The 24,726-nt window shown below is 47.7% G+C and overlaps 3 protein-coding genes and 1 long non-coding RNA gene across 4 annotated transcripts; 2 read left to right on the top strand and 2 right to left on the bottom strand.

Moving 5' to 3' along the window:
* Positions 1-2,729: 2,729 nt before the first annotated feature.
* On the bottom strand, positions 2,730-3,323 carry LOC120968288 (uncharacterized). Its single transcript, XR_005762657.3, has 2 exons — positions 3,141-3,323; positions 2,730-3,024 (listed from the first exon to the last, which is right to left on the bottom strand). It is a non-coding gene; the product is annotated as an uncharacterized lncRNA (long non-coding RNA).
* Positions 3,324-7,173: 3,850 nt separating this feature from the next.
* On the bottom strand, positions 7,174-9,466 carry LOC109767269 (large ribosomal subunit protein eL30). The gene is made up of 5 exons (XM_020326035.4): positions 9,343-9,466; positions 9,102-9,207; positions 7,695-7,796; positions 7,504-7,572; positions 7,174-7,422 (listed from the first exon to the last, which is right to left on the bottom strand). Exons 1-5 carry the CDS (start codon positions 9,361-9,363, stop codon positions 7,382-7,384), a joined length of 339 nt encoding a protein of 112 aa, XP_020181624.1. The 5' UTR covers positions 9,364-9,466; the 3' UTR covers positions 7,174-7,381.
* A 163-nt stretch (positions 9,467-9,629) lies between these two features.
* On the top strand, positions 9,630-16,580 carry LOC109767270 (uncharacterized). Its single transcript, XM_020326036.4, has 8 exons — positions 9,630-11,387; positions 13,377-13,915; positions 14,009-14,063; positions 14,974-15,084; positions 15,168-15,400; positions 15,719-15,926; positions 16,072-16,131; positions 16,223-16,580. The coding sequence occupies exons 1-8, from the start codon at positions 9,714-9,716 to the stop codon at positions 16,403-16,405; spliced, it is 3,063 nt and encodes a 1,020-aa protein (XP_020181625.1). The 5' UTR covers positions 9,630-9,713; the 3' UTR covers positions 16,406-16,580.
* A 4,381-nt stretch (positions 16,581-20,961) lies between these two features.
* Positions 20,962-23,680, top strand: LOC109767275 (putative FBD-associated F-box protein At5g22720). Its single transcript, XM_073508753.1, has 3 exons — positions 20,962-22,613; positions 22,694-22,828; positions 22,959-23,680. Exons 1-3 carry the CDS (start codon positions 21,186-21,188, stop codon positions 23,382-23,384), a joined length of 1,989 nt encoding a protein of 662 aa, XP_073364854.1. The 5' UTR covers positions 20,962-21,185; the 3' UTR covers positions 23,385-23,680.
* The last annotated feature ends 1,046 nt before the right edge of the window (positions 23,681-24,726 follow it).

Raw genomic sequence — 24,726 nt, 5'->3', positions numbered from 1 at the left:
AGGCTAGGTTTTTATTTGGTCAAGTAGTCTAATCACCCCCCCCCCCTCTAGACATACTTTCGATCCTACATGCCTTTTTTGACCACGCGCTACTGCTAAGTAACAGTAGCCTCCTTTTAACCAGCGCTACTGATAAGCTTCTGTGTATAAGGTTTTCCCTAGTAGTGATTGGTGACTAGGAATATGTTCAGGTTGCCACACGCCTTGCATGTCAGTGTGTATGTATGTGTTTTTTCGTTTCATCAATTCCAAAATTCAAGGGACATACGATGTCGTCTCATCATGAAGTTTCCATGTTGAACTGAAGGCGTTGCAAACTCTAAATAGATGAAAGATATGAGAAATGGGAGAAAATATTAGCACCTTCTGCAACACAATTAGAAACCCTTGAAAAGATGGTATTTTACTACGTTCATTTGCAAAGTTAAATGGACCTTTGAGAATGATCGATATAGTTATTTGTTATTTTGCGACAATAGTATATGTTAGTTTAACCCATTCTATTATATTGTAAATATGAGAAATTTCATCCATGTTGCAACGCACGGCGAAGGTGAGGTGAGCGTCATCCGGGTTTAAAGGAAAGGGCTCCAGCGAGAAATGTCTCGCTGCGGCAGGAAACCGAGCGGGAAGAGGAGGGTCCGACGAGAAAAGAGAAGGGTGCATCGTGGGTGGGCTTTTTGTGTTGGGCCCGCATGTTGAAGATAACATGGCAGATACTCCGAACAATGACATTTCTCCCCCACATATGGTCTGGATTTGGGAGAGAACTGACTGCATAGACGATCAAATTTTGGGCAGCCTACTAGGTTCCCGTTTGATGTCCGAACACGCCCGGATGTATGACAGTATGAGGGAGAAATTGTTGGGAAACATGATAGAAAAAAAAATCACCCTACAATCAACCAGGAACACTATGAAGATGCATTGAACGGTTTGGATCAGATCATTACCGACTTAGAGTTGCAGCAGAAGAGTACGAGTCGGTGTAGATTGTACTTGGAGTCCCTCGAACCGTAGATGAACGATCCCGCGAACCACTCATGAATAGTCCCTCGAATAGAAGATCGAAAGCAAGGCCTCTCTACGAGTTGCAAGCGTACAGTCTTAACGATCCAGCAGCGCTTCGCCGCCCAGAGCTAAACGCCACCGAAGAATTAGAGGGAGGAGATTAGAACCAAAGTGGACTTCTAATTATGAGGATTAGAGAATCTAGGTCTAGCTCTAATTAATCAATTAGGACCAATTAGAACTAGAACTAGAAAACTAGAGGAGGCCCCAAAACTTGTGTGTCCAAAAGTGTCAATACCTCTAGTATATATAGGTTGGAGGAGGAGGAGGGGATGTCACAAGGGGGGGAGCCCCCCGTGGCCGGCCAAGAGGAGGGGGATTCACCTTCCAATTCAGCCTCCCCTCTCTCCTTTCCATGGGGAGAGGTCACCACTTGGCCTTTTAAGGTCCGTTGATATTGAATTAAATATAAAAGCCTCCTAACTATTACTAGAGCCTTTATTATTAATTTAACATCACCAGAAACATTTTTCAGCTATATATTATTTATCAATAATACCTGGTATTGCCTGGTAAACTCCGAAACTCTTCTAGTGACCCTGAAACAGTTCCGGTTCCTCTCAAAACTATTTCGAATACTAGTGAAACTATTTCAGAAATATATTCTCATTATTCCCGTCCAACTAACACTCAGCAGATCGTGATTATCTTAAGCTTGTGACCCTATAGGTTTGGTAAAACATAGACATGGCCAAAACCCTTTTCGTTCAATGACCGGTTGCGAAACCATGGGCGTCCATATCGATCCCTATGAGTACACGAATGACATTCGAGTGAACCTTTGGTTATCATGTGCTATTCAATTTGCTTCACCATACTTTACAAAACCCAAGGTGAGATATATCGGTATCCTCGTACACATGCTCACTATATCGGTCTCCTCGTTACCGGTTTTGTTCTTCTTTCTCGTTGACATGTTCCTGCATCCCTGTGACATAGTAATATGTGTCTGGCCAGACGATGACATATACCATCACACCGAGAGGGCCCTAAGAAAATCTCTCCATCATTGGAGGAGCAAATTCCACTCTCGAGCTATCTAGTCCCTTGTCAAACTTTCTGATGAACCTGTAAGTTGTCGTTATGATCACCATGTTACAGATGGCGTTTGAGCAACCTCACATCGTACGGTAAGAAGGGACTAGGTTACTCCCATAGTCTAAGCAACTAAATCACACGTTAACACTCCGTGTTATAACAATTGACTTCTGATGATCTTATCTCAAAGTATAACAAACAACTTCGGGTCGATTCAATATGATCGTTTTTCTAACGTCATACTCTCAATGTTGTTTTAGGACTATCGTTACACTTAATTATCATCATAATTAATCTTTTGATCTTAACGTTCCAATCATAATCAGCAGATATATATATATATATATATATATATATATATATATATATATATATATATATATATATATATATATTACTAATTATACTTGTAAACTTTCTCAAAATCGATGTGGGAATTCCTGCATAGAATTATTCTTTTTCTAATACTTCAGATATTTTTTTGTGCTGAATCTGAACCACGAGACCATTTTATGACGACACTCATAACCTCTTTTATGAAGACACAATCACTGGATTCATATTTGCACTGTCGGAGTAATAATAGTTCAAATGCAATATGCCAAACAGAACCGAAACAATTAGCATAGGGTAATACTCTTATTCCAAACAGTTTTTGCTTGCATCATGCGTTATATGCTGGGAAGGATAAATATGAAAGCCAATCTGACTATGCTGGAAAAGGAGCAGGTAAAGGAGGGGTGATTTTCATCGCCACTAGTTATCCACAGAAACTCTTGCACACAACCATAGAACCGTAGCAGGTATTATTTGCTAGGCAACAGTAGCAAATATCACCAGAGCAGAGCTTTTGTAGGCCGCACAACCCATTTGGTAGATTGATCTTCTCGCTGTCCATGTCGGCGATGATTCGGCCTATGGGAATAACAATGAAACATTGCTAAGCAAATTGCTTTGGATTCGATAAACAAACAGGCCCAAGGATCTAACATGAATCAAAAGAAAGGATGGAGAAATAACCGTGCTCTTACATTGCGCAATAGTAGCATAGCAAGTGAGATGTAGAAGCAGGGCTAGAGCAAGGATGCGAATCGCGTGCTTGTCCATACTACGATATCGATGACTGTCGATTTGAAATACTTCTTCTACCTCTACAAGATTTGGTTGCTACGAACACCTGACTCATATATATGGAGAGATTAAGAGAATGAAGATGTGGGGTGCAGAAGACATCAAGCAGTAAAAATGGAAAGATTTAATATCTTTCCATAATATGTACTCCGTCATTAATTTGGGGCAAAATAGGAATGCGGGTTAGGAACTTATCCTTTGTGGGGTTTGTTTCCTATTTTCAGATATGTACGTTTTAATAAAATATTAAATGGAAATTTGCGTAGGAAATAATGATAGAGTAGAAACGACATAGGTTCTAAAAAAAGAGTAGAAATGGCATAAATTGCGAAACTTGAAATAGAAGATCTTAATTTATTATGCATACCGTATTAACTCGTTGCATCCTGCTTAAATAGAGAGCTAGGTATTGCATGCCCTATTTGTCAGTGGTGTTGAGATTTGTGACTTAGGGCATCTTCAACACAGATCACCAAAACACCTGAACGTCCAAACCATCCCGTCTAAATACTTGTAGCCATCCAATGCATATCACCAAAACACCTGAACGTCCAAACCATCCCGTCAAAATACTTGTAGCCATCCAGTGCATATCACCAAAACAGGCTGGATTGGTTTGGACGTCTCAAATCCCATAGACCCGCGCCAAATCGGGGGAGCTCTTGGAAGAGACGTCCGCCACGCCAAACTCTGACACCTCGGGTCCACCCCAAAAAACCATCTCCGGATGGCACTAGAACCTTATGCATGCCAACATTCACAACGCTTGATCAGATGTTCGCCTACCCTCATCCAGGCAGGCGAGCTGCACGAGAGGCCTACTCCGGTTGTCCGCATTGAACATTCGTCGCTCCGCCAGCCTGACTATATAAATCCGGCCGTCCATCCCCCGAGACCACACTTTCGAGCACATTCTCCCACCTCTCCTACCGTTCGAGCCCCTAGTCCGCCGCCCGCCGTCCATTGCCATGGCCCGCTCCAAGATGAAGTGGTTCAAGATGCTAACGTCGACCTCGTTGCGAAGGTCAGCGCCATTGATGCTCGACGTCGAGCCCGTACACGGGAGGGCCAAACTCCGAGCTTGGGTGAGGAGAAAGAGGAGGAGGGCGACCCATGGCCATGACAGAGGTTGAGGCTTTTGCAATGGCGGAAGGAGAAGGTGCCAGCAGCGGAGAAGATGATGTCGTTGGCACAACACCGTGTCCAACTTCATCAAGCTACATGCGAAGCACAAGTTAACCTCACATTCCTCGAGGAGGGTCGCACAGCGGTGGCTCAACTCAAGACGGGGCGCGCAAATGCACCAAAAAGGTAGCCGTCAACGACTCTGGTTGTGCTGAGGGAAGTAGAGTAGTTTTTTTAGGTATATGGATCTTGCTGTGAACACTAACTAAATATCATTGAAAAACATTGATGTTCACCATCTTTTTGGGGAATATTGTTGGATGGCCTCCGCCCAGCCAGCAGTCAACAGATACATCCGAACGTGTCCATGGACATTTGATGATCCATGTTGTAAGAGCAACTCTAGCAGACCCCGCATCCCGCCGGCCCATAAAACGCGTTTGCAGTTCGCGCAAAACCGCTTTTGCGGGCCGGCGCGGGCTGGCACAGATGCAGACCCCCCCAAACGGATCTGTAAAAAAGTATATTCGCGGAATATGCTTTTTTATGGGTCGGCTTCTGCGGGTTTTGCTCGGGCACCACCGCGACGACCCGCAAACAGAAAAACTGCAAATCTCGCATTTGACATAGGGTTTCACAAACAAGTTCAAATTCAAACGACATAAACAGTTTTACGCGCAAATAAAAGCCAAGTTCATTACGGCAAACGCAAAAGAGGGCCCTGCAAAGGTTTGCGCCCATGTCCGGCATCATATTGGTCGATCTTCACTCCGCGCCATCGAGTCCATCTTGAAGTTCATCGGCGCCACCGAATCCACCTCCGGCGCTTGTTCCAACTCCCGCACCGAAATCATCCACATTGCCACCATATGGAGCAGAAAAAACATCACCGGAACTATAACACGGACCGGCCAACGCGACCATTCTCCTCTTCAAGATTTCTCTCCTTGCCATATCATGCCATGTTTTGGTGAGGTCGACAATGTCATTGCGGTTCATTGACATGATCTTGTTCTCTTCGGCGAGCAACATGGACATGGATTTGTTTTCAGCGGCGCGTGCTCTTCTCTCCTCGATGGCAGCTTTGCGCAGCCCTTCTTCCTTGAGCAATTGCCACTTTTCTTGCTTCTCCTTTGCCTTCTTCTCGGCCAATTCTTTTTTGATCTCCAACGACTTCAACAACATCGACTCGTTGGATTGCACCATGGCATCAATCTTCTCCCTCAAGCTCGATGCTTCTTGCTCGCTCTTCATCTTCTCCTTAGTCTTCTTGTCGCCATCGGGCTTGTGCAAATTTCTTGGGCCATCATCATCCTCATCTTCATCCATGTTTGTAAGTGAGCCTCTCTTTGATGGGGATTCTTTGTCGATCAACTTCCACTTCTCACACTTTTGGAGCAACTCCCAACAATGCTCTAGTTTGAAGAATCTGCCTTCCGAAGCTTCCATGTCCTTGTATCTATGTTGAGCAATCTTGTCCTACACAATGTGAACAAACTGATCCAGTCATTTCCCATGATGCAATATGATGATGCACAACCGCGTTCGTGTCCAACAAGTTCACGAACTGGGTTGTTGCATTGTTCGAACCACCGCTATAGCGAACGATAACAAGTCACGAGCTATCGAGAATAATGGCGGAAATGAAAGGAAATCACCAAGACCAAAGACGCATACCTTCCGGCCATTTCGTCGAACACCTCGCTCGCGGGGGGGGGGGGGGGGGGGCACCGTTGAACGGCATCGCCGGAGCACCTCCTTGCGGGGGGATGGAGTGAGAGGATGAAGAAGGTGGCTTCTTTGAACCCGGAACCTTCCTCCGCCGCCGGCCGGGATCGCGCTGCCGCGTTGGCGCCCGGAGCGCGGGCCATCGCGGCGGGGGCAGCCGGATTCCCGCCCTGCACGACCACGTTGCCCTGCCGCTTGCGGGCAAGCGCGACGTGTGCTTGGGCGACGGCGGCGGGGCCAACATGGCCGGCGACGAGATCCGCCCGAGGGGAAGGAGCGTGCGCGACCTCGACGGTGACGGGGGACAGCATGGGGTCGTCCATGGCGGCGAGGGACGGCCGGGGAGGAGGAACCAGAGCTTGCGGAGGGGGGCAATGGTGGCGGAGGGTGCGGGGAGCGGGAAAGGGCGCGCGGAAATGTCCCTCCCGCAAAATCTCGCAGCGGATAGGGGTTGAGCTTGGGTCGGCCTCCCAGCCCGTGAAGATAGAGGTTGGGGGAGAAGATTTGCCGCGCCTCGCAAGAATATTTGCGGGCCGGGGCGGGATGCGAGTTCTGATCGTGCAGATTTTCCGGCCCCGACCAGCAATTTGTCGGTTATTTTGCGGGCCGGGGCGGGATGCGGGGTCTGCTAGAGTTGCTCTAAGGCGTGTTTGGTTGAGAATAAACGGTGCAGAAAAAACACATAAGCATATAATTTGGTTGACATGTTTGGTAGCAGTGGATTCCCGCACGAGTCATGGGAGGATGTCCGTCCTCAGCGCGAGTGCTTTACACAGCAGGAATCTAATTAAACCAAATTTCAGCATCCATCCAACCATAGTCCACATTAGTTTTCTAAAAGGACATTTGGATAGCAGTACAGAGTGGAAAAAGTGGCGCCTGAGACCGATGGGCAGGGCTGTGTGGAGATGTTGTGATAATCCACGTTGGATTATAATTAGCCACTCAGATTATGCTTTATTCCCAGTTTCAGTTAGTAGAATTAGAAAAATCAAGGGATTTGGGGGAAATTTAGAAATGATTCAGCTGAAAAGAATCTTAGATTTGTGTTAATCACACAAGGCTTAACGAGCAACAGTATAACCAAGATTGAAACAACGATATCATGAAAACAAAACCACATGAATGTCCAGCGGAACAACCATATGAAGTATTATCTGTATGACAGCTCCAACTCAGCGTCGCAAAAAGGTACACAAACCGAAGATAACAAGAGTGGTTTCGAGAGCACAACAGGACCCTACAACTCGACTAAATAAAATAGGTGGAGAGCTCTCTTCTCTTCTCTTCACTGGGTGGTGGTGGTGGTGCTGATGATGTCCGAGTCACCTGAAGGATGTAACTAGTGTCAGCAGATATTACAGGCTGTAAAAGGGGAAACAAATGCAAGTGATCTGAACGGCAACGAACCAGGGTCGAGGATGCTGAGGCAGCACACCCGGTAGTACTTGCCGCAGGCAGTTCCAAGATCAACATTGTCTGAAGCACAATGCAAATTATTAGCACAATTAAACAGGCAGACACAACTATTTGTGCATAAGGTGCTATAAGAGAGAAGCAATCAGACAAAAAAAGGGTCTAAAAGAGCAAAATTATCTTACTTCCATGGAAATGGTGCACGCTAATTTTCGCCAACATAGCGTAGTACTCAATCTCTGACTTCCTAAGGGGAGGGCAGTTGTTTGCGAGGATTATCAGCTTCCCTGAATATTGAAACAAATTCTCATATTAGTACTCAGAATCACATGTAAACAGGTGAACACTACAACAATCTTATGAGTGCAACGAATATAGCAATGCCATCCTGGGGCATAGGTGATTCCATGGAACTAGTTTGATAGAACAATAGAGAACATTTTCATCATATAACAAAAAATATTTCATCCTCCCATCGTTCCCCAGATAATGAAACTTGGAGAAGTCTTAAAAGTTAGGCTGAAATGATTCTAGGGCACTGCATTCATCTCCATGGCGGCAAAAGATGCCAAGGAGCCAAATTTCAGTCCCGTTCTTCAATCCAATATTCTAACACAACAAGAAGTAAAAATCATTACAAAAGCACAAACCACTGGAATAAAATTGTAGAAATGAAAAAAAGAGACAAATTATCTATAAATGCTCTAAATGGCAAGCAAAACCCATCTTGCTGTATCAGTTTTTAACCATAAACTGCCTAACAAAGATGCAATTGCCTCAGACAATGCATTCACCTCTTAGGAACAGCACAAGCAAGCCAACGAGATAGACTGCAGTACAAACTGCAGTCAGCAAATAGAAATATCCAACCTCCCACTGCGCACTAGACATTGAGGAGGTCTTGTAGAAGTCTCAGTTCAAGAGGTGGCTTGTTCTAGGGCGCTGTATTCATCTCTAAGGCACAGCCAAAGCAAGCCAGTGAGGTAAACTTCAGTCCCATTCTACAAACTAATTTGATCGGTACAAACAACAATGTGTCCCACTATACAAACTAAATTGATCGGTACAAACTACACAAGACAACTTCCGACACACAACCGGTAACACAGTACAAACTGCTATCAGCAAACAGAAATATTTCAACCTCCCATTGTCCACTAGACATTAAAGAAGTCCCGTAGAAGTCTTAACTAAGAGGTGGCTTGTTCTAGGGCGCTGTATTCATCTCCAAGGCACGGCGAAAGCAAGCCAATGAGGTAAACTTCAGTCCCATTCTACGAACTAAAAGTTTCAACGCTACAAACTTCAGTGGGCATCACTACACACGTGCAGAGAATACGCATACAGTTCAACTTATTTCCCACTAATAATACGTACAGCAAGTAATTGACAGCCACAAAGCAGATATTAACCACTTCATTCTACAAAACCTAATCACGCATCTCTGGAATTAACACGGTCCCGAGCGTAAGTTACAGCACTACCCTTCGGATCCAGCAGACAAGAGAACTAGCAGATCAGCCACAGCGACAAATCAATCAACAGTGAGATAAAAAAAAGCCGTAAAAAGCAGAGAGCCGATCTATCCATACCCTTGGAGCTGCGGAGCGTCTTGAGGACGGTCTTGTAGCCGAGCGTGTACTTGCCGCTCTTCATCACCAGCTGCAGCTTGTTGTTGATGTTCTCCCCGCTCTTCTTCTGCAGAGCGCACCCATCAACCGAAAAAACAGTCAGAAGATCTCTCAGAAAGAAAGACACGGCGAGATAACCACCGGAGAACGAATCAGGCCGAAATGGGAGGAGCGGCGGGCGGGGATCGATTAGGGTTCGTACCGCCTTCTTGGTGGGAGCCATCGCGTCGGGCGAGCGAGCGAGCGTGGGGATGCGGATGGCTTCGGGGGAGGCGGCGGCGCAAATGGAGAGCTCGCTAGGGTTTAGCGGGAGGGGCTATATAGGTGCGGCCGCGCGGACGAGACTGCCGCGACGGATTGGGCTGGACCGGGCCTCATTGGGCCGAGAATGAACCCAACGGGCCGTGGCGCTGAGCTGGCGAGGTGGGCCCGCGTTGCCAGACTGCTCGGTCGTAAATACGGTACCGGTTGATCCGCAGCCCCAAGCGGTGCCTCCATTCGCGAAAACCCTAGCACGAGCAGCGCCGCCGCCGCCGCCGCCGCCACCCAGCAATAAAGGCGTCGCCGGAGGAGATGAGTGGAGAGGGGGAGGGGAGGAGGAGGGTGCTGGACATCCTCGCGGGCTCCGACGACGACTCGGACGGCCCCGCCGAGGACTACTCCAAGATCCAGATCAACGAGGGGTACGCTCGGAAATTCGAGCACAGGAAGCGGCGCGAGGCGCTGGAGCGCCTCAAGGAGAAGAAGAAGAAGGGCGTCGTCGCCGACCCCGACGACGAGGACGAGGACGACTCCGACGACGAGTCGGATGAGGACGAGGCCGTCGCCGCCGCCTCGCGCCGCGTCGACCGCCGCGTGCTCCAGGTCATCCGCCGCATCCGTAGCGGCGACAGCGCCATCTTCGACAAGGACGCCAAGGTGTACTCCTCCTCGTCGGAGGACGAGGACGACGCCGAGGGGGAGCCCAAGGAGGGGAAGAAGGCCAAGAAGGAGCGCCCACTGTACCTCAAGGACGTCAACGCCCAGCACCTGCTCGAGGAGGGCCCCGAGTTCGCGGCGCAGGCTGGCCGTGGCAGCAAGTATGACCGGATTGCGTACAACGAGCTCCAGAGGGAGGGGCTGAAGGAGTTCCTTGAGGCGGAGAAGAAGGCATTGGGGGATGGCGATGACGAGGAGGACGATCTGTTCAAGGCGAAGCAGGCTGAAGGAGATGGTGGCGACAGCGAAGAGGACGAAGACGAGAAGCAGACCGAGGAGCTGTTGGGTGAGGTTTTTGGGGATGATGACAAGCTGGATGAAAATGAGAAGTTTTTGAAGAATTACATCCTCAATAGGCCGTACCTTGAACCAGTGCCGGAAAAGTTCTCGCTGGATGATATCCAGGAGGTCTCACAGGAAGAGGATGTGATCGAAACTCAGGAGGACTATGAGGATATTTATAATAAGTTGGGGGATTATAAATTCCGGCATGAGGAGGTGGAAGCTTCAGAGGGAGTGGTGACTGATCGGGTAATGGGACATCCCCGGGTTGTTGAGGGGTCTGTGAGGAAGAAGGAGAGCGGCAGAAAGAAGCAGCGCAAGAGCAAAGAGGAACGGCTTGCGCGAGCCAAGCAGGAGCAGGCAGAGGAGCTGAAGCATCTCAAGAATTTGAAGAAGAAAGAGATTGCTGAGAAGCTTGAGAAGATCCGGATGATTGCTGGAATTGAAGGGGAAGCTGCCTGTAAGCTTGGTGCAGATGACTTGGAGGAAGATTTTGATCCAGAGGATTATGACAGGAAAATGCAGGAGATGTTCGACGACAGCTACTATGGTGCTGATGAGGTTGATCCTGGGTTTGGAAGTGGAGATGATTTGGATTTGGTCAAACCTGATTTTGACAAGGAAGATGAATTGCTTGGGCTACCTAAAGATTGGGCTCTTGATGGTAAAGAAGGGTCTACTGCCACTGGTGAGAAGAAAAAGAAGAAGAAAAATAAGGAGCTTGCAAATGGTGAGGAGGAAGGCGAGAAAAAGAAGGGGAAGATCTCTCTCAAGGACAAGGTGGAGCTTGAGAAGGAGCTTGATGAGTATTATAAGCTAGACTACGAGGACACCATTGGAGATCTGAAGACACGGTTCAAATATAGGCAAGTTCAGCCAAACAGTTTTGGCCTGGAGACGTATGAGATACTGCAATCAGATGACAGGGATCTGAACCAATATGTATCCATGAAGAAGTTAGCACCATATAGGGAGGATGAATGGCAGGTGACTCATCATAAGAAGCTGAGCAAAGATTTGATCCTTGGAGGACAGAAGATAGAAGGCAAGAAGGTCAAATCTCACAAGAAATCTAAGTCCGGGGAAGGCCCTAGTTCCGGGAGGCCAGAGACAGATAAGACAACAAGTGAACAAGAAGAAACACATGGCAAGACAGAGTTGAAAAGCAAGAAGCACAAGACTGGGAAGAGATCTAGGTCCGAGGATGGTCCTGGTTCTGAAAAGCCAGAGGAAGGCAAGTTGACAAGTGAGCAAGAAGATGCAGATGCCAAGACGAAGTCAAAGAAGAGCAAGAAGGTCAAGACTGGGAAGAGATCCAGGTCCGAGGATGGTCCTGGTTCTGAAAAGCCAGAGGAGGGCAAGTTAACAAGTGAAGAAGAAACAGGTGGCAAGAAAAAATCAACTAGAAGTGAGCGAAGGAACCGTCGAAGGAAGGAGCTGAAAATATCCAGGGACAGACAGGGGGCATACGGGCTGATAGATCTTAAGAGTCAGAAGAGCAATTGATTTTGGGGATTCAGCATAGTTCATATGGAAACTTCAGTTTTTCGATGCACCTCTCTGTGGGTGTTGCCGTAGTGGAAACATTTGCTTGGAGCCATCAGTATACTATTTATGTAGGATATTGTCGTCTAATGTCGGAAGTTATGAACCCACTGTTATCCTAGTAGCAACCTATTTGTCTCTGAAAGTTTTGAAGACGGTCCATTCGTGAGAGATTGATTTGGTTTTGCTGTTACAGTTTTGTTTCGCTTGTGATTTCTTGATGAGAGGTTTAAAGGAATGGTTATCTTTTTAAATTGTCATCGCATCTAGTAGTAGAAAGTACCTGTTCCTCATGATATCGATTACATGGTTTTCTTTGTTTCCTTGAGCAATCTTGGTTAGTTTCATGCATAAACAAACACCCCACTGTTATCTCCATTTTTTTAGTACAGCATTGCCAGTAGTTGTGACTGCTTTTAGGAATTGCCTTCTGTGCAGTCTAAAATGTAATTAAGTACTGTACTACTAAGTCAGATGGATAGACCAACTGCAAAGTGGACACAGTTGCTCTACTGGGCCTCTTCTCTGCAATAAAAAATAGGTTTGAGGACGGTCAATTGTCCAGTAAATTTATGAAATAGCTGGCCTGCTATAGCTGATTTGGAGGGCCGCCGCTATGCGCTATTTTAAACTATGGGCAAAATATGCTCTTGTGTTCACCGGCTGAAGAAGAAAGCTCCATCAATAATAACGCAAGGCAACGCAGTAAACTAGAACCAAGTCTGGCCTCACCGGGTGAAGACCAAGTCAAAGTAGCATCCCCGGCCCAGAGCAGTGGCAACCAGGTCAACACAATTAGCGTCTCCTCAACCATTATCTGCTCTGCTCTTGTCATCTTGCCGTCTGCACAAAAAGGAAGTACCTGGTGAGTTTATTCCCTTTTGCTGGCTGTTGGCACATGTCCCTTTCTTCTGCCGTCACAATCTCCAACACCCCCTCCGTTCTGCTCTCTGTATAATTGTCACATAGGAGCTGTTTATATATACAAGTCCCTGTCAGCTCCACAACTACTGTTTCCAGTTCCTGCTCTGCTGTTCCCCAACCTCCCTTCTCCCCCAGAGACACCTACGATCAGTTTGTTCTTCCTCTAGCAGAGCTTACCGTTTTTCATTTCTCGTGTGAAGCAGGTTCACCGCCAGCTTCGGTTGCTCCTGCCCTCCAAGGCTCTAGGGGCCTTACTGGTGTTTGCTTCCTCAAGTTTCAGGTTCTTTGGTCAAATAGCCAGTTGAAGCTGCTCTTTGGTGCTGAACAATGTCAACAACTGAAAGTAGAAGGCTGTCCGACGACTATGAAGTCGCGGATGTCCTCGGCCGAGGCGGTTTCTCCATAGTCAGAAGGGGTGTGAGCAAGTCTGATGAAGGAAAGACCCAGGTCGCGATAAAGACCCTCCGAAGGCTCGGCCCTGCGATGACGGGGATGGGGATGCAGCAGGGGTCAAAGGGCGCGCCGAGCTCGGGCGGCCTCCCGCTGTGGAAGCAGGTATCCATCTCCGACGCACTGCTCACTAACGAGATTCTTGTCATGAGGAGGATAGTGGAGAACGTCGCGCCGCACCCGAACGTCATCAGCCTGCACGATGTCTACGAGGATGCGCACGGTGTGCACCTCGTCCTCGAGCTGTGCTCGGGCGGCGAGCTGTTCGACAGGATCATAGGGCGCGAGCGGTACTCGGAGTTTGATGCGGCCGCTGTTGTTAGGCAGATTGCTGGTGGGTTGAAGGCTCTTCACAAGGCAAACATCATACACAGGGACTTGAAGCCAGAGAACTGCCTCTTCTCGGACAGAAAAGAAGATTCCACACTGAAGATTATGGATTTCGGTTTGAGTTCTGTAGAAGATTTCAGTGACCCGGTTGTGGCGCTGTTTGGGTCGGTAGATTATGTTTCACCGGAAGCACTCTCGCGGCAAGAGGTTTCGACTGCAAGTGATATGTGGTCTGTTGGGGTGATTCTGTATATTCTTTTATCCGGGTATGTTGGTCAATGGTCATCCTGTCTTGTAGTAATTTCCTTGGCTTGATTTTGTCATTGCAGTTTGCAGACTTTGATCTGTATATATTTCAGATGCCCACCATTTCATGCTGCAACTAATCAAGAAAAGCAGCAAAGGATCCTGCAAGTAAGTACTCCTCTCAACTAACATCTGAGGAAAATGTTCTCTTGTTTTTTGGAAAAGGAAAATGTTGTGCAGTGGTGATCAGACTAGTTTGGAATTTTACTGTGGTTCATATGGGGAAAATGTTGTGCAGTGATGATCAAATTGGTTTGAAAATGTTGTGCAGTCTTAACCTTGTTAGTATTTCTACAACCAGCTATGAGAATGTCGATTGATCACATTGACACACTTGTAGTTGGAAGGGACTTAAATCAGTTTCACTTTGCTTATGAAACAGAATCACCATGCCCGTGAATATAATGTTGAGGTTTAAGTTTTGTACACGCTCTTTATGTATAAATTATGGGTGAGGAATTCGATTCGCTCTGCAATGTCAGCATGGGTGTCCACCTTCTGTCAGCTGGTTCGGAGCAATTGACCTTGAATAGTACAGAGACATGACTGCCAATCATTGCTGAATTTTATTCTTCTGTTGGTTGTTTCCACTTGAATTCCGGTTTGTCTTATCTGATGTCCAGTTCCAAACTTCCAATGGGCTAGTTTCTTTGAGATGTGTAAGTCAGTACTAGCTAACTGGAGATTCCTCTGAGCATGCAAACAAAATGTTTTCTTACAAGAGACAATAGTACACCCAACACACAAGCTATGGATGTGGTTTTTTTTTGGCGGGTATTATGATGTGGGGTAATTGGATTTTGTGTCATAATCCACTAAAAAGGGTACTGGCACCTTCGTCCTTGAAGATTTAAGTCCCGAAAACTAATAGGGTGTGTTTGAACAACTTAAGCACTCGAGTGTCTACACTCTATACGAATACTCCTGGTTGCTTAATTGCTTCAACAAAGAAGCCACCAATCTTCTTGCATTAGTCAGGGTCCAATCTAATGTCATTTGTTTGCTGTGCTTCATTCAGGGTGAATTCAGTTTTCAGGAGCACACATGGAAAACAATAACTTCATCAGCCAAAGATTTGATTTCCAGTCTTCTTTCCGTCGAACCTTACAAAAGGCCCACAGCAAGCGATGTCCGTCTCTTGCTCCCTTTTCTACTTCTTCGCACTTTACTTGACATTAGCTGACTGTGGGCCCGTTTATGATGAAAAACCAGCTCTTGATGCATCCTTGGGTGATAGGAGACTGCGCCAAGCAAGATCGCATAGATGCAGAGGTCGTCTCGAAACTGCAGAGGTTCAATGCTAGAAGGAAATTGAGGGCGGCAGCGATAGCCAGCGTCCTGAGCAGCAAAGTGGCATTGAGGACAAAAAGGCTGAGGAGTCTTTTGGGAACCCATGACCTTAGCTCGGAAGAGCTAGATAACCTGCGGCAACATTTTGCAAGGATGTGAGTTAGCTGCTATGGGCTTGTCCAATATTCAAAACATTGTTTATTACTACTTGAAAATATTGCTTATCATTGCTTCAATATATTGTTTATTACTATTGTTAATTTGTGAACACAGCAGTTGTTCAAAATGTGGTAAGTCTCAACATATTCTCTCAAAAAGCTGTTTTAAACATCAAATAAGTTTTTTTTTGCTAGACAAATGCGTGCTAGTAAAGGAACTTGCACACAACGAATTCTAAAGGATGTATGTTTCTGGAGTCTGTTCATTCGACAGTTTGAATACTTGAATTTATTTACAAATTGCTCCTGGTGCAGATGTGCAGACGGAGAGAACGCCACACTAACAGAATTCGAGCAGGTGCTGAAAGCAATGAAGATGGACTCCCTGATCCCTCTAGCTCCTCGTGTGTTTGATTTGTTCGACAACAACCGTGACGGAACCGTGGACATGAGGGAGATCCTCTGCGGGCTCTCCAGCCTGAGGAACTCGCGGGGTGACAATGCTCTCCGACTCTGCTTCCAGGTAAAAGCAAAATCACTGCGACTCAAGAAGGTTCTTGTAATGATCTGACAGATTGCAGCAGCAATGCGTATCTCAATAGATTATTAAATTTTCACAAGACGCTATTCAACATCTGACTGAAAACACGATAACACTACCATTTCAGATGTATGATGCCGATCGGTCGGGCTGCATCAGCAAGGAAGAGCTGGCGTCGATGCTCCGGGTAAGCAGGGCAGACACAGAGACACTACACACTACCTGTACTGTACCAGATCAAATTGTTGTTCTGAACACGAAGTTGCTGTGATTGGCAGGCGCTGCCTGAGGAGTGCCTCCCCGGGGACATCGCGGAGCCGGGGAAGCTGGACGAGATGTTCGACACCATGGACGCCAACGGCGACGGCGAGGTCACCTTCGACGAGTTCAAGGCGGCGATGCAGAAGGACAGCGCCCTCCAGGACGTGGTCCTCTCATCCCTGCGCCCCGGGCAGCAGTAGGCTTCTCCATTCAGATCCAATTTGTACTAGTTGAACGTGCAGTCTCCTGTCTGAACTCTGTCTTTCCTCCACCGGCTGCTGTAAAATGGGAAGGGGAACAAAAACAGTACATGCTGCGCCGTTTGTGGTTAAACAGTTAAACTCCTGCACGATATTATTTCTAAGGGAGCACCTATTCATCTGGTCTGGTGCCTGAAAACGTTCTTCAACCTCCAGCCACCTCTTCTCTGGTCTACCTTCTAGCATCGGCCGCCTCCTGCGACCACCTCGCTGCCTCTCCCACTCGTTCTGATGCCGCCTTCGACCATCCCTATAAACCTGTACACCGACCAGACTTCCTTGATGACCTGCACCCTCTCCTTCGACCCGAGATGTCGCGGCTTACTCTGCCGTCGCCTCCGACCATCCCTCTAAACTTGCAACCCGATCAGATTTCTCTGACACCCCGCACCCCTCCCCCTCCTCGACCCACACTAGTCAATCTGCTTCCTCGCCTCCGCTTGGGACGTCACAACTCAGACCATCCCTCTAAACCTGCACTGTGACCAGATTTCTCGGACGATCCACACCCCCTACCTCGACGTTAGGAGGCTCCTGTAATATGTTGGTACATGGGCCTGCTCCCTTCGACAACACATGGGCCGGGCCCGGGTGTACGCCACATCGAGTGATGCTTGCTATAAGTACCAGGAAAGGAGACAACGTACAAGCTATCCAGGCTTGGATCAGAACGGCAACGGCATGACATCTTCTTTCTTTCTTTCTTTCCAAATTGTATCAGAGAGAGGTAGAGGTGTATCTGTGAGTGTAATACAGAAAGTGGGATCCACACCCTAACATCATGGTATAAGAGACCACCTACCACCCCTTTCCGCCGCCGCCGCACTGGAAATCTGGCTCTGATACCATTTTCAATGCCCGGCTAGTCTTTTCGATGTCTCCTTCATTGGTACTTATAGCAAGCATCGGGTGATCTGGCGTACACCCAAGTCCGCCCCCATGTGACCCATGTACCAACATATTACAGGAGCCTCCTAGCACTTGACCACACCAATCAATTTGTTTCGTCAGCTTCACCTGGGACGTCACGACTCGCTACCGCTCGCATCACCGTCCCCTTCTCCAACGAGATCCTGGCTCAGCCTTGCCGGGATCGACGCTCTTCGCTCCCACTCGTCACATCACCCCCACCTTCGGCCTAGTTGCGAAATTTGACTGGCGTAATTGCTGGCTTTTGTATTTACACAAGCAGGTAGCGCTAAAAAGAAACAAGTCGTGAAGCAAAAAAGACCGAACCTTCTGCTTTCTAAAGGAGTTCAAAGTATTGAGTGAGACTTCCCTTTAAGTGTGAAGAAAAACTAAAATGGTCTGCTGCACCTACACAACTAAGTTGGCGCCAAAACCTCAAGGAGTTGCCGCCAAATCGTCCATTTCATTTTCTGTTCCCTCACGAGATGGATGAATCTAAACCGTTGATTTATTTGGACGATGGCCAGCAGCACGATGCTGAACAAACCCTCGGTCCTCAATCCCTCGATTCGTTCCCCATCCCCCCCCCACCACATTCCCACAAGCCGCCATCCATGGAGGCGGCGGCCTCAGCTGCTGTTGCGGCCGCCAAGGAGACGGTGTTGGCTGTGGCTGCTGCGGCACCGGCTGCTTCCAAGGAGGCGGCGGTGGCGGCTGCGACTGCGACGGAGGCAGCGGCGACTGCCAAGGAGGCGGCGGCGAAGGCTTCGGCTGCTGCGTTAAACGCGAAGGAAGCAGCGGCCGTGGCGACGGCTGCAGGGGAGGCGGCGGCTGCTGCCGCCGCTAACGTTGCTGCTGCGACGGCGGCACTGCAAGCTTCAAAGAAGCGTAAGTTCCATCTTGTCAATGACCAAGATCCGCCGAGGAGTGGCAACTGCGATGATGTTGATGGGGCGACTGACGATCTCACTGATGATGTTGATGTGGGGAGCGTCGATCACATAAGCCGCGTCCCCGACGCCGTCCTCGGCAGCATCGTGTCTCTTCTCCCCACCAAGGAAGGTGCCCGCACGCAGGTCATCTCCCGCCGGTGGCGTCCGCTCCGGCGCTCCGCTCCTCTGAACCTCGCGGTGGAACGTGGACCCAATAGCAGGGAATTGATTACAAAGATCCTCTCTGAGCATCCTGGCCCCGCACGCCGCTTCTCGGTCCGCATCTTCCACAAAACCATCTGACTTGGTTTTCACCTTGTACATCCATTTGCAAGTGATAGAGACCGATCGAGGAGGTAATGGTACCAGGTCCCATGTACTAGTACATTCAAGGGCTTCAAGCTCATCAGACATTGCCACTTGCCACTCAGGTGACACAGTTGCCTCCTGATAAGTGCTAGGCTTATAAACTGCCCCTACACAAAAGTCCTTTTTTATCTGTCAGGAATCTCAAGAGAGGAGCGATCCCGATGAGCATACCTCATTGTTTGGGAGGAATTGTCAGTGCAAGGATCAATAGTACTGGCCAGAGGGGAAGAAGACAAGGGAATAGATGACTGTGTAGCCGATGGAACTCTAGGACGACGACTGTAATGAAAAGGGAGGCTGTCTAGAGGTGGGGCTAGTGGAAGAAATGGTGGAGCTAGAGCTGGCGAGGGGGGAGATGGCACATGTGATGAGGGTGGATCTAATGTCAAGTTGGATGATGGTTGACCAGAGACAAATTCATCCGAAAAGATTGGTGGAAGAGAAAGAAAGGAGGTAGACTCTAAAGTGGTTGAGGATGCTGGTTGAGTTGAATCAGAATAGAAGAAGGGTTGATCCTCGACAAAAGTGACATCACGAGAAAAGCGTATGCGGCGAACAGAAGGATCATAACAACAGTAACCCTTATGCTCAAGACTATATCCAAGGAAAACACACTTAACAAATTATGCAGTCAACTTGGTACGCTCACCAGGCGCTAGAAGAACATAGCAAGTACAACCAAAAACACGAAGATGGTCATACATGGAAGGAGAACCGAACAAGACCTCACCAGGACATAGAAGCACTCATCACAGGCGGCTCAGTGATAGTTGTTGTAGAAGGCCTCAAAGACTGAGTCTGGGATCTGGTGGTTGCACCACGCTGCATGTCTCTTCTAGCACGAAATTCAGCTAACAGCTCTGGGTGAAGCTAGAAGCAATTATCAGGGCGATGTCATGTCCTCTTGCAGTGTGAGCAGAAAGCACCTGAAGGTGCAGCCCTAGAAGCACTTGGCCGCTGAGGAAAAGACAGAACACTAGTATGTAGAGAAGGTGCTGAAGTGGTAGCAAGGGAACGAGACGAGTCTCCTCGTCAATCAAGCTAGCAAGTGCCTCTGTCAAGGTAGGAGGACTTGTACGACTAAGCAGCTGAGTGCGAATGTTCTCAAAGTCATGTTTGAGACCCGTCACAAACTGAAAGACAAGAGTCCGATGCTCATACTCTTCCTTGGCCACACAAGACTTACATCCACATCCAACACTACTATTTGGAACCATGGAACATAGCTGACCAGTAATGCGAGTGAAAACCCCGTAATATTCTTCGATGGACATGTCTTGTTGCTGCTGGGTGTTACGTAAATTCTGCAATAGTGAAAAATGGAGAGCACCACTAGGCTGAAGGGATCGCTGCTCAAAATACTTCCACATTTCTGTGGCTGAATTATGATACTCAAGACTCATTCTTAGTGAGGATGAACACCCAGAGCTAAAGTACCCATGACACGATCATCAATCTTTTGCCAAGATTTCCCAGCTGCATCATCAATCGAACTAGGTGAATCATCAGACAAGTGAGAGACAAGGCCTCCTCAAGATTGTTCTAGCCAAGAAAGGCCATTCCCTGTAATTTGTACCATCAAGTTTGATGTCTATGGACATTTAACCAGCCCCTAATCCAAAGTCATTCTTTGCCATAGCAGCAAGGACCACTAGCAAGAGGGGGGCGGGGGGACAACACAGGGCACCACACACCAATGTTTCAACGGAGTAGGAGCAAGTTCATAGGGCAAATTCGGTAAAGCACCAGAAGGCAACATCAACCAGAGAGCAAATCAAGCAATTTTAAACCTCTTCGTTTGCTGGAGCACAACACATCAATGGATAAATTGGACCATCTAATGCAGAGCAAGATCCCAATACGTACGGATCAACAACAGCTTGATAGAGAAGCAAACCTCCACGCGAAGGCCACGGCTTGGCAGAGATGACACGTCGGCTTGCTGGAAGGCAGGCAATGGCGCAAGAAGCCAACCACAGGACGGGGAACAACAACAGTAGATGTTGCGCCGTTTGTGGTTAAAACTCGTGGATGTTATTTCTAGAGTCCCGATTGTTTTCTATCGTATACAATCTCTCTTTGCTGTTACTATTTATTTTTATTTATATAAAAAATCCAGCGGTTGCTGCCTTATGTATTTACATTACACAAGCAGGTAGTAGTACAAACAAACAAACAAACAAGCTGCGAAAACAGCAATGAGGTAAAATTGAAGTAAATTAAAAGAAGCAAAAAAGATTGAGCCTTCAGTTTTTGTTTTTTGTTTTTTGAAAGGAGCATAAAGTATCAAGCGACTTTCTTAAATGTGAAGAAAAACTCAAAATCATTTTCTACTTTAAATTTCTTTGCTGCGCCTAGTCCTGTAGTACGCAAGTAAAGTTGGCGCCAAAACCCCACGAGCTGGCGCCAAACCGTCCGTTTCATTTTCCTTTTCGCTCACGAGATGGACGAATCTAAGCCGTTCATTATTTGGACGGTGGCAGATCGATCAATCCAGGCCAAACAGGACGATGCTGAGTAAACCCTCGGTTCCCAATCCCTCGATTCGTTCCCCATTTCCCCCACCACACCAACATTCTCGCACAGGTCTCAGCAAGCCGCCAGCCATGGAGGCCGCGGCCTCAGCTGCTGTGGCGGCTGCCAAGGAGGCGGCGCTGGCTGCTGCTGCGGCGGCATCGGCTGCTTCCAACGAGGCGGCGGCGGCGATTGCGACTGCGATGGAAGCAGCGGCGACTGCGAAGGAGGCGGCAGCCAAGGCTGCGGCTGCGGCGTTAAAGGCGAAGGAGGCAGCGGCTGTGGCAACAGCTGCAGGGGAGGCGGCGGTCTCTCTCGCTGCTGCGACGGCGGCAATGCAATCTTCCAAGAAGCGTAAGTTTCATCTTGTCGACGACCAAGATCCACGGGAGAGCGGCAACTGCGATGATGTTGGTGGGGGGAGCGTCGTTCGCACTGGTGATATTGATGGGGGGAGCGTCGATCTCAGCAATGATGATGATGGGGGGAGCGTCGATCTCAGCAATGATGATGGTGGGGGGAGCGTCGATCGCACTGGTGATAGTGATGGGGGTAGCGTCGATCTCACTGGTGATAGTGATGGGGGGAGCGTCGATCTCACTGCTGAAGTTGATGCGGGGAGCACTGATCTCATCGGTGGTGTCGATGGGGGGAGCGCTGGTCTCATCAGCCGCCTCCCCGACACCGTCCTTGGCAGCATCGTGTCTCTTCTCCCCACCGAGGAAGGTGCCCGCACGCAGGTCATCTCCCGCCGGTGGCGTCCCCTCTGGCGATCCGCTCCTCTGAACCTCGCGGTGGACTGTGGACCCAAGAACAAGGACTTAATTACAAAGATCCTCTCTGAGCATCCTGGCCCCGCACGACGCTTCTCCGTCTGCATCGCTAGGGACAACGACAAGATCGATGGCTGGCTTAGTGCCCAAGCCCTGGACAACCTACAGGAGGTTGAGATCACCTACATCAAGGAGAAGTTTTGGGACAGCAACATGGAGAAGTTGTTCCGCGTGGCCAAATTCCACTACACCCTTTTCCCCTGCTCGATTGTGCAGCTGTCCCTGAAGCTTCCGTGCCTCAAGCAGCTAACCCTGGAAAGGGTCACCATCTCACAGGTCGTTCTCCGGAGCATGCTCTCTGGCTGCCCTGCCTTGGAAAGCCTTGAGCTGAAGGAAAACTGGGGCATTGGTCGCCTCTGCATCAGCTCCCAAACTCTTAAGAGTCTAGGCTTTTGCGCTGACAAGAGGATTGGAGGTATCATTTTGCAAGAGCTAGTCATCAAGGACGCCCCGTGCCTTGAGAGATTGCTACAACTTGATGCAAAGGGCTGCAGAGCGAGCATACGGATAATCTGCGCACCTAAACTAAAGATATTGGGTATGCTGTCTGAAGGCATACCTGAACTCCACCTTGGAAGTACATTTTTTAAGGTAGCAGCAACCTTCATCAATTGCGTTCGGACATTCTTATGTGCAGGCTATTATTCTTATATTTGCACTTTATTCTGCAGAAAATGGTTGCTGTCAGTTTGACAGCCAAAATGCACACCATGAGCATTTTGGTTCTTCGCTCCGATGGCCCTAATCTGGATTCAGTGGTTAACTTCCTCAAGTGCTTCCCTTGCTTGGAGAGGCTTTATGTCATTGTGAGTATGAAACATAGTTGCTTGCTTTAAATGTCAAAATAAGCAGTTGATTGACATGAAATCTGGACAATTATTGTATTGCTAACATGCTGGCAACTTCTTTTATATTGTTTGTTCTCTCTATCTCCAGTTCCAGCCACTCTTACCCTCACGGGGGGCTATGAATAATGTTCGGAAGTATGACCCACTGGACCCAATTGAATGTCTTGAGCTTCATCTAAAAAAAGTGGTATTGAAGAATTATGATGGCACCAAGAGTTCATCTATTGACTTTGCCAAGTTCTTTATTCTGAATGCGAAAGGGCTAAAGGAAATGAAGATCATGTTGCCTTACCACCGCCAGCGCCAATGGTGTACTATTCAACTCCTTAACCTACGAGACTACGGTAGAGCTTCTCGGGATGCTCGAATTGAACTGAGATGTGGCACTAAGGATGATTTCACGCACAACATGCATACCCATGATTTGTCAATGGATGACCCCTTTGACTTGCCCTCCAGTGTATGCTCAACGTGTGAAGAAAAGGGTCTAGGAGACGTTGTATACCAAATTTAGTCAGAACTTGGGCTGACAAGACCACCAACGTGTGGTTCTAGCCAGTAAGCCTCCAAGCCTTTCTCTGATGTAGTCGATGCCCATCTTGAAAATTGACTTTGCTTTCTTTTCAAAGCCCAAGCTTCTGTATCTAGCCTATAATGTTGTCCTGGCCTTGTACTTCACTTAGTGATGGAATGTTTTGTGGCCCACTCAGGATTTTACCAGGACAACACGGTGGTGTGTAAGCTTAGGCTTCGAATCTGAACCTGTGTAATCTATTTTCTGTTGAATTGCGCTTGAAGGGGTTCCTCAGTATTTTATTTTCTGTTCTATTGGGCTTGGATTCTAGTTTTTGTCTGTTATATGTGTAGTTGGCTGTCCTTGTTTCTTTGCTGTTTGGTCATCCTTCAAGCAGTGTACGCCATGCATGGTCTGGAAACCCCAAAGCAGAGTATTCCCTCCTTCCCATAAGCTAACATAAGTATGATGGCAGCAAATACTGATCCATTCGAACAGATCCTCAATGCAGCGCCAATGACATAAAGCAGAGATATGTAAACATATATAGGATCATCAATCTTTTCCTACGGATGCAGTATGCTGCTAGTAAACACAACATACACCATGATTTTTGGAAATGGTTTATATCCTACATACACCATGATGTACAGTGATATAATTGTTTACATCCTGAACTGGTTTTGCAGTTCTATTGGAATGTTCTACTTGTGAAACCTATGTCTGAAACAACTCCCAGTCACCATCAAAACAAGATATGGTGAGTCGATCGGCAAACTATTAACATGCCGACTTCTCCAGATCTCCCCCCAAACACCATCAACTTCCTAATTTATTAGGGCAGCAGCTGCTGTTAGTTTTAAGAAACCGGTCAAAGGAAATTCATAGAGTAAACAGAAAGAAAAGGTACTACTCCTATAATAAGTCCATCTATGTCTCTTTCTAAAACTCAAATAAAATTCATCTTTATTTCTATCCAAGTCTTGAACTCAGGCTAAATATTAGTTTTTTCATTGTATTAACAGCTGCAAGAGAATAACAGGTGCACAATGTTTCCTCATCTTCAGACTTGTGATAGGTCATTAGATGCGGCGCCGGGTCATTTCAGCCATTTCCTGTAGTTACCTTGTTGCTATGATCAGTGTTCCTCGTTGTCGTGTGCATGACCAGTACATTATGATTCAGCAGCCAGTGTCAGCCAGCTGATTTGTTCCACAAAAGTTGGAGCTGAGGATACATGTATTGGTGAAGTCTGAATTTGCAGCAGCCCTGTAGAATTGCAAACAAGTGAGGTACATCCTGATTGTTCACCCAACCAATGCCCTTGTCTTGGTCAAAACTG

The sequence above is a fragment of the Aegilops tauschii genome, chromosome 1 (assembly GCF_002575655.3).
Source record: "Aegilops tauschii subsp. strangulata cultivar AL8/78 chromosome 1, Aet v6.0, whole genome shotgun sequence".
NCBI lineage: Eukaryota > Viridiplantae > Streptophyta > Magnoliopsida > Poales > Poaceae > Aegilops > Aegilops tauschii.
This window is presented reverse-complemented; position numbering and strand designations above follow the sequence as displayed.

What these genes read in the sequence shown, in the direction of transcription:
- LOC109767269 (XM_020326035.4), bottom strand. Translation starts at nt 9,363, where the DNA reads ATGGCTCCCACCAAGAAGGCG. An exon ending in TGGCTCCCACCAAGAAGGCG is followed by an intron (nt 9,208 to 9,342) that starts GTACGAACCCTA and finishes TGCGCTCTGCAG; the next exon opens with AAGAAGAGCGGGGAGAACAT. An exon ending in GACGCTCCGCAGCTCCAAGG is followed by an intron (nt 7,797 to 9,101) that starts GTATGGATAGAT and finishes TTCAATATTCAG; the next exon opens with GGAAGCTGATAATCCTCGCA.
- LOC109767270 (XM_020326036.4), top strand. Translation starts at nt 9,714, where the DNA reads ATGAGTGGAGAGGGGGAGGGGAGGAGGAGGGTGCTGGACATCCTCGCG. An exon ending in CGGCAACATTTTGCAAGGAT is followed by an intron (nt 15,401 to 15,718) that starts GTGAGTTAGCTG and finishes CTCCTGGTGCAG; the next exon opens with ATGTGCAGACGGAGAGAACG. An exon ending in AGCTGGCGTCGATGCTCCGG is followed by an intron (nt 16,132 to 16,222) that starts GTAAGCAGGGCA and finishes TGTGATTGGCAG; the next exon opens with GCGCTGCCTGAGGAGTGCCT.
- LOC109767275 (XM_073508753.1), top strand. Translation starts at nt 21,186, where the DNA reads ATGCTGAGTAAACCCTCGGTTCCCAATCCCTCGATTCGTTCCCCATTT. An exon ending in TTGGAAGTACATTTTTTAAG is followed by an intron (nt 22,614 to 22,693) that starts GTAGCAGCAACC and finishes TTTATTCTGCAG; the next exon opens with AAAATGGTTGCTGTCAGTTT. An exon ending in TGGAGAGGCTTTATGTCATT is followed by an intron (nt 22,829 to 22,958) that starts GTGAGTATGAAA and finishes CTCTATCTCCAG; the next exon opens with TTCCAGCCACTCTTACCCTC.